The 16,859-nt window shown below is 37.2% G+C and overlaps 1 protein-coding gene across 13 annotated transcripts in view; it reads left to right on the top strand.

Annotated features, from left to right (window-relative positions):
- Positions 1-16,859, top strand: part of L3MBTL3 (L3MBTL histone methyl-lysine binding protein 3) — an 84,206-nt gene that overhangs the window by 49,793 nt on the left and 17,554 nt on the right. For 11 of the 13 annotated variants that reach the window (XM_080390406.1, XM_080390418.1, XM_080390416.1 and 8 more), the window contains 5 exons: positions 1,949-2,025; positions 3,426-3,511; positions 5,833-5,943; positions 7,407-7,521; positions 10,037-10,145. In XM_080390406.1, coding sequence (XP_080246532.1) covers positions 1,949-2,025; positions 3,426-3,511; positions 5,833-5,943; positions 7,407-7,521; positions 10,037-10,145 — 498 coding nt within the window. The remainder of the gene's footprint in view (positions 1-1,948; positions 2,026-3,425; positions 3,512-5,832; positions 5,944-7,406; positions 7,522-10,036; positions 10,146-16,859) is intronic. The other 2 variants (XM_080390411.1, XM_080390410.1) reach the window with 1 other exon arrangement.

Raw genomic sequence — 16,859 nt, 5'->3', positions numbered from 1 at the left:
GAACTTCATTAATATGAACTTCCAGAATGCTAATACTTGCTGGGTAGATGCAGGTAATGATTGTATTACAACAATCAGGGAGAACAGACCCATGTTAGGTATTTTGCATTAGTAACTCGGATTGAGGGGAAAGGAAGAGAATACATGTTACTCTCCAGCTTAACATTTGAGACACAGACTTCAGTGAAGGATTAAATAGAAACTGGATCACATGAGTATTTCAGTATTTTATGCAATGATTATTGTATATGAAATACATGTCTTCATGCATGGATGCTCTCTGCTTGTCTTCTTTTCTCATTAAATATTTGAGAAGTGTTTGGAAAGCAGCATTCCTTCAGCAGGAGGGAGAGATGGTGTTTCTATCTAGAATGCCGCTTGGCTGCTTAAGCGTGGTTTCTTGATCTCTTACTGGGGAATGTGGAATGAAGGCCTTAGTTATTTCAACTTACTCAGGCTGCATTTTGTTGGATTTCATAATTTCCAGCTAAATAGAAGCAAACGGTATGTTTGCACAGCATAGTGCAGGGCCGTGCAGAATAATCAGATGGATGCTTTTTGTGTCAACATGATGTTCCTTAGTCACCTTGACTACGTATTATCTACTTCTTTAAAAATCACTGTTAATTGTTCAGCCAACTCAAAAACAATTATTAGGTATCGCTGCAGACAATAGGGATGGTGCATGTTTCACAGCAGAGTCTGATGGCTTTTTACTTTTCCTGTAGATCAGTCTTACCTTTTTCCTAATAATATTGCATAATTATGTAATAATTATAGCATATACATTACATATCTTATAGATTATATGTTATGTTGTACATAATGTGCTATGATACGAAATAATAAAACAAATGTAATAAAGTTCTATCGTTCTATATATATAATAATTTAATAATACTGAATGTTCGTTTTTTTCTTACCTGCTTTTGTATCAATTACCTTTGTGTAATTGATATAAAATTGTGTCTTTTTTAAAAAAATTGCTAACAGAGCTTGATAGCCAGGACCTACTGCCACTTTCTTCTGAGCACAATGTAACTGAACCAGTGAGCACAGTGAGAGTGATCTCCCCTTGCTTCAGACAGATGCCAGCACATGTCAAGTGTAGCTCACACTGCCTCAATTAGTCTTCAGTGGTTCTTGTAGCATGCCACAGGCAATAGCACTAGTGCAAAATTTGATGCACGTGACGGAAGATATCAAAAGTTGTTAGTCCCTTGAGTAAGAGAGTTTGATCAGCTTTTTTTAGAGCAATTTGCTGTCTTGGATCACTGATTATTTCGGGATTCTTCCCGGCAGTTTGGAGCCTAAAATGCTGTTTTATTCTTTTTTGCTGAACACTTTTTCTCAGATGTACTTTGCCTATGTGCTGCTGGGTTATAATAACTTGTTTATAGCTCCATTCAGACCACTCAGAATCTGGTTTTGAATTTGTACTTGTTATTGACAGTGCATTGCAGTTATGCATGATTTTCTAATCTGCTCCCAGGTGTAACTTGGACCATTAATCAAGATCTTTAAGCTTTTGGTTTAAAGTTTTGATCTTGGCATTGCAAAACCCCATCTGTCTTTGATGGGATTACTATGTTCTTGCAACCTGCCAACATGTTTCTACCAAGAGTGTCTACATGTGAATTTTTCAGGTCCAGCATTATATTATTATATATTATTATCTCCTAAATGGATCTAACACTGACTTAAAGGACTTATTTTTTGATCTTCCATTGAAATTGTAAATAAAACCTTACGCTTGTTTAAGTGGTAACAAGGATGTGCTAAATATGTTCATATCTTCAGATTATGTTAGTAGTTTAAGTGTAAATTGAAGGTGTCATAGGTTATTTGGAATTTGTTAAATCTTTTTTGCATGTCTCATTTTCTAAGCATAATAGGACTTCCTGAAGAACTACATTATCAATTACTTTTTTTTTTCCTGCTCCACCAGGTGTGAGGCAGCTAGTCCACATATTCATCCTGTTGGATGGTGTAAAGAACATAAAAGAACTCTCATCACTCCACCAGGTTTGTATCTTATTACACATCTGAAAGATTTAAGGAGGTTATAGTGAGGTAGCAGCATTACAACTTACAATAAGCTTATTGTTACCACTTCTGAATTTTTCTTTCGGTGATTAAGAATTGGTATTTGAGAGGTTTTGCATTTTTTTACAGGACATAATATAGTGAATGTAGAAGTACAATAGGCATTAGGTGTTAGGTATGCACATTTATGCTGCTTTAGTAGAGAGACATCTATTCACGACAGATACCCCTTAGCATCTGAACAAGTTTGTATTTTTGGCTGATTGTATTCACTTACTCTGAGACACACACTGAAAATGCTGCTGAAACAAATTCTAGGTGTGTGAGATTGTTGCATAAGAAAAACATCTTCACGTGAACTAAATATGTAAGATAATGAGTTGATGAGAAGATTGCCTTATATGATCAAGGAATCAAATTTGTAAGGGCTCTTTGGAAGGAAAGAAGACACAATGAGAGAGATACAGAAGAATGAAAGTGTATTAATTAGTACGAAATATAAGACCACCACTGTTTTTGTGGACTGTTGTGTATAGCTGGATGATCTAAATGCTCTCTTGCGGTAAACTGCCATCTGTGGTCTGAGAACATGGAAAATTAAAACCAACTTTGACAGAAATTCTAATAGCCAGCAATCTTGAAAAGTCGTAAGCAATCTGTCAGGAGGTTAATTACAGCCTATTTTTCAGTGAGATCCTTTTTAAAATGAATCTGAATTGGTTTTGTTCTGTTCTAGATTATGAATCATAATGTTTAAACGTCAAACTTCTAGTGCAGAGTAAAGGCAAAGGACAGGCACTGCCTTTTCTTTAAGAGCAAAGCTGTCTTTGTGTTTCTTGCATAAAGTGTTTATAAACATGACACTTTCTGAGAAAGGCAACATCTTCTTTGATGATATCTGTAAATTTTTCATATTGTAAATGTCCAGGCTTTTTTTATAGAAATTCAGTTAAAAGAAATTCGCCGAAAGAGTAACAAGTAGTCAGGTGTGCTCTAAAGTGGTACAAAGCTATCACTGATTAGATTGTGCTTGCCAGTAAATTACTGTTTGTAAAATATTAGCTTTATAATACTTAAAATAATTTCTTTAATTGAATGGACAGATTTTTTCAGTCCACATTATATTCTCATATCCAAAGGAATTGTGACTTTTTCTGCTAGCTACTGAGTATCGTGTGTGAGAAGATTGTTAGTTTTTTTAACCTGCATGGTGAATGTGTCAGAGACAATTTAGAATAGCCTTTCTTGTACTTATTTTATAAATCTGAAGCATAAATCAGAACAGCATTATGAAATTGTTAGGCATTCTGTAAATTAGACATCAATTTTGGGGTTTTGTACTGCTGTGTTTAATTTTGCTCATTTTTCTTCTGTGCCAGATTATCCACACGCTAAGCATTTTTCTTGGGAGAAGTATTTGGAAGAAACCAGTTCATTACCTGCACCTGCAAGGGCTTTTAAAGTGGTGAGAAAATGCTTGTATTTTTTTCATGCTTTGAAAAGCATGTAATTAATTAAAGAAGAGAATACATATATGGTGTTCCTATGTTTCCAAATGTATCCAGTTAATTAGTTGCATAATAGGTGGTTTGTTTTCATGCAGGTTTTCAGTTCACTGTTAGAAATCAGATAATTATTATTATAAATCACTATTACTTTATTATTTTAATCATTATAAATGGAATTAAATGCTACAAAATATTACTAATGAATGCAGTTTGCTATGGGAAATTACTGCCTGGTTATTAGAAATAATGAGGTAGGTAGTGAGTCATCATAACATATTTTGAACAGATGTATTTCTATCCATACATTTTAAATGGTGCAGTAAATAGAGTGAGAATGTAAAAACTGTTCTAGGAGGTCAGTCTGGTTGCCCATCTAGTCCATTGTCTCTGGCAGTAGCCAAGAGGGTGTTTGTCTTTAATACCCTTCAGCAGGCTTTTTCAGCTGTGAGCTTGTGAGTAGGGCACATGGGCAGCATCCACAGGCGTAACTATGATGTTTGTGGGAAACATCCTTTTCTTTTAGCTTTGTACTTGCTAGTTTCTTTCAGTGACACCCATCTTTCATGAGCTCTTAGGATTTCAGTGAGGAAAGCGGGCTGGTCAGTAATGCAGATCAGGATTGCTGTTAGGAGCCAGCATCAGATGGCTGGTAGCTCCCAGCCCCTTGTCTCACAGCGCACTGAAGCTATTTGACTCAGCTTTTCCAATTAGGGTCACTAATTCTGAATAACGCTTTGCTAAGAGCTGGATTAATGAAAGCAGAAGCGTGGTGCTTATAGCAGTTCGTGGGATCAGGAGATCACTGGACTTTATTACTGAGCTGCAGTTTATCGCCCCAAAATATGTCTGACTTAATGACATGACTCATTGTTGCGGTCTTAGCAAGAATACTCAGAGCGAGGATTAGGAAGATGTTTGGTTATTTTTTGAGAGGTATAGTCCTTGGCAAAACAGAGGAAGGCTGTGACCTTGGCTACATCAAGCTAAAAGCAAACGTTTTCTTTTTGTCCCAGAGCATCCATGTTTTAATGTTGCCGCCCTGAGTTCAGGCAACAGCCACCCTGCAGGCTCAGCAGTGGGAATGCCCCACCGGTGGCCCACAGGGTCTTCCAGCCAGCAAGGTCCGTCTGTTTGTGTCTGCACTGGAGAACTGAACAGAACATACCACAGGTGTGCAGGCATTGACAGCATTAAGCAGGCAGAATGCTAGCTGGCCTGGCTCAGCCCTGCTCCAGAAACCATACTAGCAGGGAGTGTCTGGGGATGGTGTAGGTCCCACAAGTTAGCTTAGACCAGGCTGGCTGGCTTTGAGGATGGAGGCGAAGGAGAGCTTGACTACATGTGGGTTAGCTGTGCTCTGTCTTGTGGTTTCACAGCCAGAGAAACACCTCCCTGCTTTCTGAACTAATATAATGACAACCATATTAATACTAATTGTGATAAACAACAAGCAAGCAGCTTTAATGGGAATAAAATGCGGATTGTGTTGGAGTTTGGGTGAAGTCTTCCTGAGGCAGTCACAGTATTTTATATTGGATTATGGGAGAAAACAGAGTTCTTAAGCTGAGCTGAAAAAAAAAGCACCAATGGTCTGGAAAGTCTTAAAGAGACAGTTTATGTTATTTTTCTAGAAATCTAGAATAAAAACATAATCTGTTTTGTGCATATGTTCCTTTGAAATGGAAATATCTTTTGCTTTAAATTTCATAGCTGTAGATGGCAGAGATAAAATCTGGTACTCCAAACAAAGACACCTTTTCTGCCAAAATAGGATTACAAAATAGGTATTTGTTCTGAGTATTTATTATTATTATAGCATGGGTTAACGTCTTCAGTAGGAGACTGAAAAAGATTTGATTCACAAAGCAAAAACACATACTAAAAAGCACAAATATGTTTCCTGTGGACAATTTCATAGACATTTCAAGCTGTTGGTATGTAATACATCATTCATATGAAACCATTGACCAAATCTCTGGGAAAACTCCTCTAGGGAATTTAGGAAAAAAACCAACTGATTTAAAATAAAGATCCCCATTTAACTTGCTTGCATGGCTTGAATCCTGTCCATTCCAGGAGAAGCTGGAATCCCAATGTAGTTACTTAATTTTTCTAGTTTAATAACACTGGTTTAAATTACATTTTTATGCTTGGATTTGTTGGAGGGAGAGGGCAGATCTGAGAAAATGAAGACAAAAATTTCTATGGATTTTATATACTTTACTATTGTGTGAGATTTTTGAGGTTTTCTTCTGTTAATATTGTTCTGCTTTTCTAGAAACCTTCTCACGGCTTTCAGAAAAACATGAAACTTGAAGTGGTTGACAAGAGAAATCCAGTATTTATCAGAGTAGCAACCATTGTAGATACCGATGATTATAGAATAAAAGTAAGTTTCTCTGTCTTACTGTACTGCCCTGCTTGAGTCACTGATGAGTACTTTGTAAAACCAGAATCCTATGGTTGTAAAATTGAGCACAGGACAAAATGAGTCACATTGTTGGGTCCTGCTAAGCTTTTGCTCATCCTTTTCACTGATTAATATGCATGTAATTCCTTTGGAAGGGGTTGTTTTATTGTCCTTAGTTACATTTGCTGACGTAGGTAATTATAAAGCAGAGTTCAATATGTTGGAAAATTGCTTTGGGAATAGTTGTTGTAAGACAGTTGTCTATTCTATCAAGAAATGCAATGATTTAATATTAAGTGTCAAAGGTCTGCTATGATGTTTGTGTTAGGGCCCATAAAATATTTGGCCTAGGTTGATTGAATCTGTCTCTATAAACATCCAGGGAGAGGTGAGACATCTAAGTGAGACACGAGAAAATAACCCTGATCTCTTGTGTCTTGCCAGTGACTTCTGTAATTCTGAAGTTTATATTAATTACGGACTTTAGATTGGATTAATCTCAGATAATGTATTTTTAAGGAATTGCAAACTTCCAGAAGTTGTTATGCTTGAATTATTTTTCATGTGTTTTACAAAACCAGTTTATGCTCTGAAGCACTTTACTGTTAGAAGGGCTAGCATATTCCAGATATCCAGTTAGATGGATTTGAAAGATACTTGGTTTTGCAGTTTGTACAGATTAGACATACGTCGTATTTCAAGCAGAAAATAACACCTGACATTTATTTTTGAATCTGAATTAACTGGTGTCTGGGAGTCATCAAAACTAGCATCTTTACACCTACGCATTTTCTATCTAAACTCTAAGTTGGTCATGCAAAAAAAACCCAAAACCAACCAACCAAACCCTTATCCAGTCTAATCTATTTAAATGACAGGATTTTTAACTTCTAGGATGGTAATTTGACTCTGTAGCATATGTTGAAAGAGCTCTATTTGTATGTATCTATGTGTACATGCATCCACACATGCATGCATAAGAGATCCGAGCTATTTACTAGTACAGACTTCAAGTAAGATTTGAAGATACTTAGCTTTCACCTGAAAAAAAGCACATGTATAGCCCATACTGGTGGGTTTCTGGGAAGTCACATACTTTTCTCTTCCGTTTCAACTCCTTATCTTGTATAGTCTGATGTTAGTAAAAATTTTACTTGTTGGTTTATATTTTTATGGATAAATGCAATTCTTTTGTAGTCCTTTGCTTACTGCTCTGCTATTCCTAAATCCTGTTCGAACAGGAGATTAAAAAATGTTTCAAAACTTCAGCGACAGTATGCCTGGTCCAGAATCTAATGCACATGTATTTTTTGTGTAACTCTGACAGTTCTCTTAAAGTGACTTCAATAATGGACATACCATTTTTAGAGATTACTTAGGGAAACTGATTTTATAGATAATTTTTCTGATGTAAAATGTTTTGTTCTTCTCTTTTATTTTAGGTTCATTTTGATGGCTGGGATAGTATTTATGACTATTGGACTGATGTAGATAGCCCTGATATCCATCCTGCAGGCTGGTGTACAAAAACTGGACACCCTCTTCAGCCCCCACTTAGTAAGAGAAATCACATTGTAACGTAATGATGTTAAAAGGCACATGTAGTGTGCTATCTTTTTCCCTGCCAGTGCTATCCAAGTAAGCATAGCAACTAGGATATGCAAAATAATGTAAATGTGACATTTAGTGCAAGATCAACAGTCAGTAATTAATTACTTTTTAGTAGATAGCTTTATTGATCCTTACTGTAATGGAAATAAAATGTTTCTTTGTTTGCATAAGAACCACAGGCAAAACCTGAAGTGATGACAAAGATCTGTTGCATAAAACCCTGACCTTCTTGAAGCCAGTGATGAAACTGCTGTGGCATTCAGTAGGGATAGGGTACCACTGTTAAAATCCTCTTGAAGGTTAGTGTGCTTTTTAGCTCAAAGGAGTCCAGACTGCACTGAGAAGGCACAAATGCTGTGGCAAATCCTCATAACCAGGTAACTTGATTTTTTAATTCAGCTGAGCAAAGAGGAGTTAGTGGTGCCCACACTGAAGGTAAATCTAACAGAAGCTTAGTTCCAATAATAATACTGAATTTACTGGCTTGCCCTCTCTGGGCATTTTGTTTTACTTGTTAAAGAGGAGGGAGGTCTGTCATAAATGAGACTGAAGGTTGCAGGGAGAAGAGACTTTTGTGGTAACTGTATCCCTGCCTATGCCATTGTGTTTCTGGATAACGGTAGTAAAATCACTTTAGCCAAACTTTGAACAGAGGTTTTTTAATTGAGTGATCTTCTCTGGGATTGTTTTATGTTGTGACTCTGAGGTATGGTTTGCACAAGTGCTGAGTGTTCACAGCTGTAACTGTGATCAGAAAGAGCTGTGCTTGGGAATAAATGCTGAGCAATGCCAAGTACACTGATAAAAAATTAAATCTAAAATAACTGAGGTAAGGTGCATACAGATTGTGTGAATGTGTTACCTGAAAATCTCGGTACCTCAATTCAGCGTCTCTGAAATGTCAAGAAGAAATGTCTCCTATCAGGAGCATCATCAGAGTATATTCATTAGTTTTCTGAGCACTCCAGTGGTACAGTGATGACTGCCTGTTAGGAAGTTAATCATTCTGTCTTCAAAGCAGAGTCTCAATAGTGTGGTAAGTGCCAAAGCACAGAGTGCGTAATGAGAAGACGGGATGCTGCATTTCTGTTTCTTAATCTGAGATGTGCATCCTTGTACTGAATGAAGGAACAGTCGAGTGGGAAATAGTAGTCTGTGGCCACATAAGTACAGTTTGTATCATATGGCAAAAGAGCTGAATAAGGTTGCAACATTTTTGTTACCTAAGATTGAAAAAAAATAATAATCTTAGTTTCACAATGATGCAAGCAGCGGCTTCTTCCATAAATATGGACAGCCATTTTAAATTACATTTTCAGAGAGTTTGATTTTTTTGAATGAAGAGAACATTTGTAGGAAGCTAGTTTTTGCAAAACCAGAGCATCAGTAAGACAGGGCTTTCCTTTACAAAACATCCCTGTTAACTCTTCCTTTGAGTCTACTAACTTGTTAGGTTATAGGTGTCAGATCTGCATACAGGTAGAAAAGATAAAATTTTCTGCTCTGTCATTCACTGCACCATTTTAAAGCCTATAGAAATCTTTGGAATTCAGTGTAGTTGTAGTGTTGTAACAGCATAGTGGAAACATCTGTTAAAATATGCTTTTGGACTGCCCTAATTATACATAATAATTCTCCATCTTTCATTATCCATCTGCAAGTAAGAATCTGTCTTTCATGTAGGAAAAATTATTTAAATAAACCTTTTATGTCAGTATTGTTATGTGTAGGGGGAGGTACAAGTTCATGTACTTCTCAAGTAACACGAGTACTAGAGAGAGTGCATGTTTGTAGATGTGCAGCAGGTGTTCTCCATTTCCTGTGGTGGAGTACGTGTCCCCTGCTTGCTGTGAACCTGTGGGTTATATACTGTGTTTGCTTGAGCATCAAAGCTAGTTTTGACAGCTACATGCTTTAATGTCTCTGCAGGTGTCATTGTTACAGGTTGATGAAAAAAAGATAGACACATGAAAGTAAAAATGTCAAAAATATCCTGATGGCTCATTCTTTTTAGTAGCAATTTCAGCCTTTGTTTTCAAGTCTTGTTCACTGGAAAACTTGAGCTAAAAATGGAGGAGGTCAGTACCCATTGTGAACAGATTCCTGTGTTCAGGAACAGCAGGATAACCTTGTCTGTGCTTTTTCAAAACAAGCAGGTTCCAAATACATGTAGTTAATAGGAGAGAAATTGGAAGTCACGCTGTTCCTCCAAAATTTGCGTTCTTTATACCGATGTGGTTCTTCTATAGAGACTTAATGACACAGAGTAAGTGGATTAGGTTGTTTGAACCTCCATCACGCTTTTGCAGAATGTGTTTTTAAATTACTTTAAAATAAGATTTTGTTTACTTATTTATTCTTCATGTTTACTGTGCTACTCTGCTATTCCTGTGTACTTACGTAACTTTTAAGGATTAGATACTTTTATTTAATCTCATATGTACTTTCCCCTGACATGCAGCTCCTTTGGAATTGGTGGAAGCTTTAGAGCATGGAGGGTGTCCCACAGCAGGATGTAAAGGAGTTGGGCACATTAAAAGAGCAAGACATATCGGCCATCATAGGTATGGGTATGTGCTATGAATCTGTAATGTTATTCTTTCAATTGAGCGATGTGTGTACATGTTTGGTTTTTTTAACTGTTGTTCATAAGAAAACAGATCCAAGCTGGAAAAAAATAGGAAATCTTGTAAACCTAAATATTCAATTATTTCAGTTGCCATGGTGAACATGCTGAAATAAACATTAGCAATCTGTAACTTCGTTTCACCAGGGTGTGCTGAGATAAGATTTGTCGAACATCATTTTTTGTCACAATTGAGAGGTTCAGGTGCTCTGTATTTTATTCCTACAAGAATTCCTCAGTTTGCTGTTCAACTTGCAAGATGTTGTGGACAGATATGTGTAAAGCAGTAACTTTTGAACCTTTTGAAATATGAGGCCACTAATTTTATTATGGCTTGGATGTTTTTGTCCTGCTTGATTGGTAGGCGTAAGGATTTGCTTGATGGCTTGGAAAAATGCTAGAAAGGGAATTCCAATTGACATATTCCTGAATGACAGCCTGAACAACTTGCTGTTTGTATCTAGTGGTTCTAAAGATGCTTTTGTTGAACACCTGAAATACAGTGCAGAAATGTGGGCATCCCAAGCTGTCCTAGGCAAAGAGTTGACATAGGGAGAGCAGCAGCATGGAAGAATGGAATGGGGGACAGAGAGACAGTGACAGTAAATGGGAAACAGTTACTAAGCCAAAAATTGATGATTTTTTGAAATACAGTATGAGGTGAATCCTGAATGTTTTAGTAAGGGATACAGAGTTAACCTAACATGTTAATTTGAGAATTTAAGTATCATAAATATAATCCTATCACTTTTTTGCAAATTCGAGCTTCCAGAAATTCTCTTGGATTTTTTCCATGACACAGTCATACAATCCTCAGATGGCATATCACTTTGTACTTTCTGCTCTCGTATGGTTAGAGGGCTATTTGGTTATTTGTCTGTTCATGTTTTTAAAACGTATTACTGAACTACCATGATCCAAGAGTTAGCTCTGCAATGGGAGAGCTAACTTTTCTTGGTTTTGGTGAGAGAATTGTCATGGTGACTAGAGTTATGCTACAAGGTTTTGATGACATATCAGCCGAGGTTAAAGTCCTGACTCGTCCCTAACAAAGATACCTGCCAGCAAAACTTACTGTGTTGTTACATGTTTAGTGTGCAAAAGGCATCTTTTGCTGCAAGAAGTTCTTTCCTATCCACAGCAGGGCATTGTGTTTGTCTTGTTAGGACGCAGAAGAACTCCTGCTGCTATTACAAGCTTTATCTCCAGGAAGGGGCATGGCTAGGTTAGCTCCAGTGACAAAACCTGTTGCAACATGAGCTGTGGTGGTGGTGTCATGACACAGTATGCCGCACTGCTGTCTTTCAGATTGTTCTTACCCTTTTTGTTGGACTCAATCAGTAGGATAACTCCTTAAACAGTCAAGTTAGTACTTAAGAGGTTAGCCTTCATTTAGCATCTGGTAACCTACTACATTCATGTTCTTAGCCCACTGCAAATGTAAAGGAAACTAGACTTGCCTCAAAAGCTTCCTGGCTGCTTAGCTGTGACCCATTTTATTTCATATTCCAGTAGACTGAGTCTTGTGTGATTTATTAACGCACCTGGCCTGTAAGGTAATAAATTCCAATTGTTTACTGTGTCCCATCTCAAATACTTAGAATCAGGTGAACCCATTCTTAGCCCAAGGCTGAAACTGGAAAAAAAAAAAAAAAAAAAAAAAAAAAAAGAAACCGAAACCGTAAGTGATTATGTCAGAAAAAATTTTAATTTATGGTCTCTCTAAATAAACATTGGCACTAAAACTTCTATATGTTTCATAGGGAAGGGATGAGTAAGAGCTATATGTCTAGTTAGTTCATGTAGCCTTTGCTTTTATAACTAGATTTTCCATGCTATTTAAAGTTGTTGTATTTACTTATCCTGAATATTAAGAAACAAACTCAGGGAAATCTGTTGTGGTTTATTTTTACTGCAGTCTTAGCAATCCTATTATTTGCACATTAACTGATAGTTCTAGGGTATAAAAATATAACTGAAGAGATTTTGTTGGTCATAAGACAGGTATTTGCTGTTTCATAGCAAATAAATTAACACCATTAAGTGTCTTATTCACTAACTGTATCATTTTGCCCTGTGTGCTGATATTGTGGGTTTTTTTCTTGAGCGTTTCTGAGGAAAACGGTGAGATTTGTTATTTATCTGCAGTCTGCAGACTTGAGGGTCCAGGTCATCCCCAAAATTCTAACATTGTACCATCACTTTTTTCCTGAATTAACAAAGACGTTTTGAAATCGGTATAATTATCCACATCAGGTAGCAGTCCCTTGGCTCTTTTATCTTGGCAACCTTGAAATGTATTTAAGCATGCTTATCTTTTTTTTCATGATGAGGCACAACATCTATCGACAGCATAAATGCCTGTGTGCAGAAAAGATGATAATTTAAAATGCTAAGTAATTCTGAAATAATTTTGAAAGCTTGTAACTTAGGAACTAGATGAAAGCCTCGGTGATTAATTATGTAGTGAGGTGAAAGCATTTACTTTTGGGAAAGTTGATGTTGATAAGGACTTGGTATCTGTCACCAGTTGATCTAGGGTTTTGTGCTGCGCAGCTGAAACTGAGACTGGTGTGCCGGTTGGTAGCATTATGCAGATCACCTGCATATGATTGTGAATTGTATGCTCTCTGGTGTTTAATGCATACAATGATATTTCGAGTTTAAGCAGTAATGCAAAGCCGTCAGTTGTAAACAGGTCATTAGTGTTTTGGGTCAGCTCTCCATGAATAAAGAATTTTACCAGAAACTTGACACGCACTATGTGTAAGTCAAAGTGAACTAACTGAATGTGTCGTGGTGGAGGCTGTGTTGTAAGAGAACCACAGCACAGAAACTTGGAAACCTCAGCTCAGCAGAATGTTGTTACCTTTTCATTGAAGTAATTCTCATCTGATTTTGATGCCAGTCTCAAGTTTCATTTTATCTTTTATGTAAGATCATTGGCCCCAGCCAAATCCGTCATAAGCTAGTCTTGAGTCAGGTTTAGACTGCTGAAGCAGCTTCCTCCTAAGAAAGAATGTTTTGATGATAAACATGTGTTGTAAATTGTGATAAACGTATTGTAAATTGTGGAAGAGAACATTTGGTCGCTTGTTTCCAGACTAGTTAAAAATGTTTCTATAAAGTCAACTGAAGTAAAGACATCACTTAAAAATCCCGCAGAAGAAAAAGCATACATCCCCCAGTTGTTGTCAGGACCTTTTTGCTGGAGGTTTGTTGCTAATCACGTATCACTTACAGCAGATGCGGTTTTAGATAAAGTCTAATCCATCAGTTAGTCCAACCTATTTGTTTAACGCACCAAGGAAGATAGTTTGAGCAAATCTGGGTGAATTTTCCTGAAGCTGCCATACAGCCTCATCCCTTAGCAACACTTGGCAATAGCCTGTACCTAGAAGGCAATGAGGAGCTGGGGTTGGTGACATTTCCAACCAGTACAGCTAAACCAGGAGACCTGTTTGTGGCTTCACACAAGTTTGCAAAATACTCCAAGCAGTCATAAAGACTAATAATCCATATTAAAAAATACTTCAGTATTAACGTTCTTTTATGAAACAGAGTATCACCTTACTGTTCTTCAGGTTAAGAGAGAAGCCTGTCTTATATTCCCTTCTGATGTTAGATGTAGCAGAAACCAAGTAATCCAGTTGGACTCTGTGCTTCAGAAACTTTGTTTGCATACTAATAGAACACAGGAACATCTCCACATGTCTGGAGAAGGCTAAGGTCCATGCCTACCCACCAGTTGCCCAGTTTTATCCTATTACTCTTGAACTTTAGAGAAAAAAGGTATTTGTGTAACCCTACCTAGAGATAGATCTTGACAGTGACAGAAGAGGAGTTGCAAAATAACCACAAATGGGATATGCTACTGTTACATCAGAGTTCTGCAAAGGGCTAATTATGTAAAACCTCTGTTGACTAGAAAAGCCTAGGTCTATGATCACAGGAATTCTTCAGAATGGTATACAGGAAGTAGTAATCAGTGCATTGCATTTTTCCTTTATTGATCTTCCCTGGTTTGATAAAACCAGAAGCTTATTTTAGTGCTCAGTTTTTACTTAGCCTGTGCAGGACCCTGGAAGCATTGGCTCCCTTTCCTCAGAAAACTGTTATGGACGTGTATTGCCAGCCACTCTGCTGCCATTTCAGTAGGATGCAAAGTGTGCTGCAGATAGCTAATTGCTTGCTGTGTTGATCCTTCAACATTTAGAGTTGGCTGATTACTCTCCTGTGGGGTGTGGGTGTGTGTGTCAGGTGGTATTAATGTGAATATTTGTCTACTGAAGCCTGCTAAAGCAGCTCAGATGATAATTGACTATCTTTATTTTGGACTGGTTTCAAAGCTGTGAAGCAGTGCTGGAGGGTGGACAGCCCTGTCAGATGTATAGTAGAGGTTTCAAACTGAGTACCTGCTGCTGCTTCTGCTTCTTGGCATTCTCTCTGTGCGTCTGGCAGACCTTGTTACTCCCAAGTCAAGGACATCTAATCATTTTGGAAACTGCTTTCTGAACCTCTGCTCTTCTCAAAATAGTGTGCTAAGGCAAACTGCAAGCTGGAGCAGAAATCCAGATTTGAGTTGACAGAAGAGTTAAAAACCCTGATTTAAAATTAAGTAACCTAAACATCAAGACTTCTGAGCCCTTGAGATGAGTTGTCTCTAAAACTTACAGTCTTGTGTAAATCAAATACTTCTCTTATGTAAGAATAACAAGATTAATTTTTTATTCTTTGTAGTAGACACATTAAACTGAACTGAAGGCTGGAGGCATTGAGATTCAGCAGGATTTACTGATTGATCTGAAGCCATGTAACTCATACACAGGTTCATTCATGCTGTATTTTGTTGAAACAAAGCTAATGGTGGAAACCATGAGGGTTCTTTTTGTTGCCCCAAGTAATAGTAGCATCAAAGGACTATCAAAGAGTTTTTTAAAAAATGATACAGCAGCTGGAATGTTTAATTACAAAGAAAAGCTCGTCGGAATCTAGTGCTCTAAAGCATCACATTATAACTACTGTTGACTGAAATTGTCATTCAGCTTCTGTTTTTCGAGAAAATGCTAAAAGAAAAGGCAGTATATAAGCAGTCAAGTTCTAGTGAAGGAATGAATTTTGAGGATTTTTTTCTTTGTTTTTTAATTTAAAACATGTTGTAGTGTTGGTAAACAGAAGACCTGCTAGAGATGAAATTGTATTGTCAGATTTCATTGTGGTGTAAGACTGATTAGGTGGTTAGTTTTTCCTTGAGACAACCGTCTAACTGCTTAAAAACACTAAGCCTCAAAACAGCCCTCTGAGCATAGGAAGCCAAAAGAAGATTACATGCTTTGCCTTACAGCAATGGCAGATCTGGTATGAATCAATTTATTCCCGAGTTTCTGATAACTGTATTTCATCACAGTGGTATGAGTTTGTCACAGTAAGAACTTAAATCCCACTAGCATTGGCTCCTTAAAACCTTTTTTCTGAATAGAGGCCTGTATCTTTCATCTAGTTCATATGTAGCTCATATGAAAGGGGAAAAAGAGATCGTTGTGGTAGATGCAGCAGTATAAAGAATTGAGACTATATAACAGCTTCCTCTCTTCCCTAGTATTCCTGTTTTGTTCCCCATATTTCAGTTAATTTTTTTTTGTTCTTTTAAGACATCTAGCAGAGGCTAGTCCTAAGACAGACAAAAACAGTAGGTTGAAAAATAAGTATAAGTAGACGTATACAAATAAATCTAAAATAAAATGCCAAATTCTGCCTAAGAGAATTTAGAAATAAAAAGTATATTTGTATATTCTCAGATAATAATCTTATTTGTATATTCTGTTCCATATCTTTAAAACAGTTTTATTAACAAAAAGGTATCCTATTTCAAGTGTAGTGCTTTATAGAGTCCAGCCACACATTCAGCTATATCTTATTCAGCTGTGAAAACTCCTGGTATGAAGGTTCTCGTGGCAAAAAAAATCAGTGCCTGTATCTCAGAGGAGGTGCTGGGACTACCATCCAGTTCCTCAGAAGAAAGCAAAGACGATTGTTTTGTGTTTCATCAGGTCACCTGGGGATATAGCTGTATGTCCCTTGAAGACACCGTACAGGCTGTTACGGAGCAGTATCTGCTTGGAATGAGCTTAAACAGGGATCTCATCTTGATGAGAAAAGCAGAAACTGTATTCTCCTGGCAAGTTTTTTCCTCCATAATTCAAGTTCAGCACAGCTATACAAGGATTTTTTTAAAAAAGGCTGATACTGTCTTGTTTTCAAGTGAGCCAACTGAAAAATCAGCCATGCTGTTGGACTCCTGTCTTGATAACCCCAGCAAGGACTGATTGACTTGGTCTGTGTAGCCTTGAGGAATTTACTCGTTTCATGCTACAGCTGAGAGAAATGTAATTTTTGACCAGCTTTTTATGTTGGTGAGACCAAAATTAGGTCACCAATACTGGTCGAACCTTGTCATAGGAGTTGATACATATTAACTCTCTGACTCCAAAGCTTCATCAGTAAAGGAAAAGGAGAATGCACAGCACATATTGATTAAAAGGCCTTTTTTCATTTTTAATGCTGTGCTTTGTAAAATGAACATGATAATGAAAGCTGTTGGTTTTCTGTTTATTTTTTGTAATTTGGAGGTGGCAGGGGATGTGGCTGGCATGGTAGA

Source organism: Falco punctatus, assembly GCF_963210335.1.
Source record: "Falco punctatus genome assembly, chromosome: 5".
NCBI classification, from domain to species: Eukaryota; Metazoa; Chordata; class Aves; order Falconiformes; family Falconidae; genus Falco; species Falco punctatus.
Note: the sequence above shows the minus strand (reverse complement) of the source record. Positions and strands in the feature narration are given on the sequence as shown.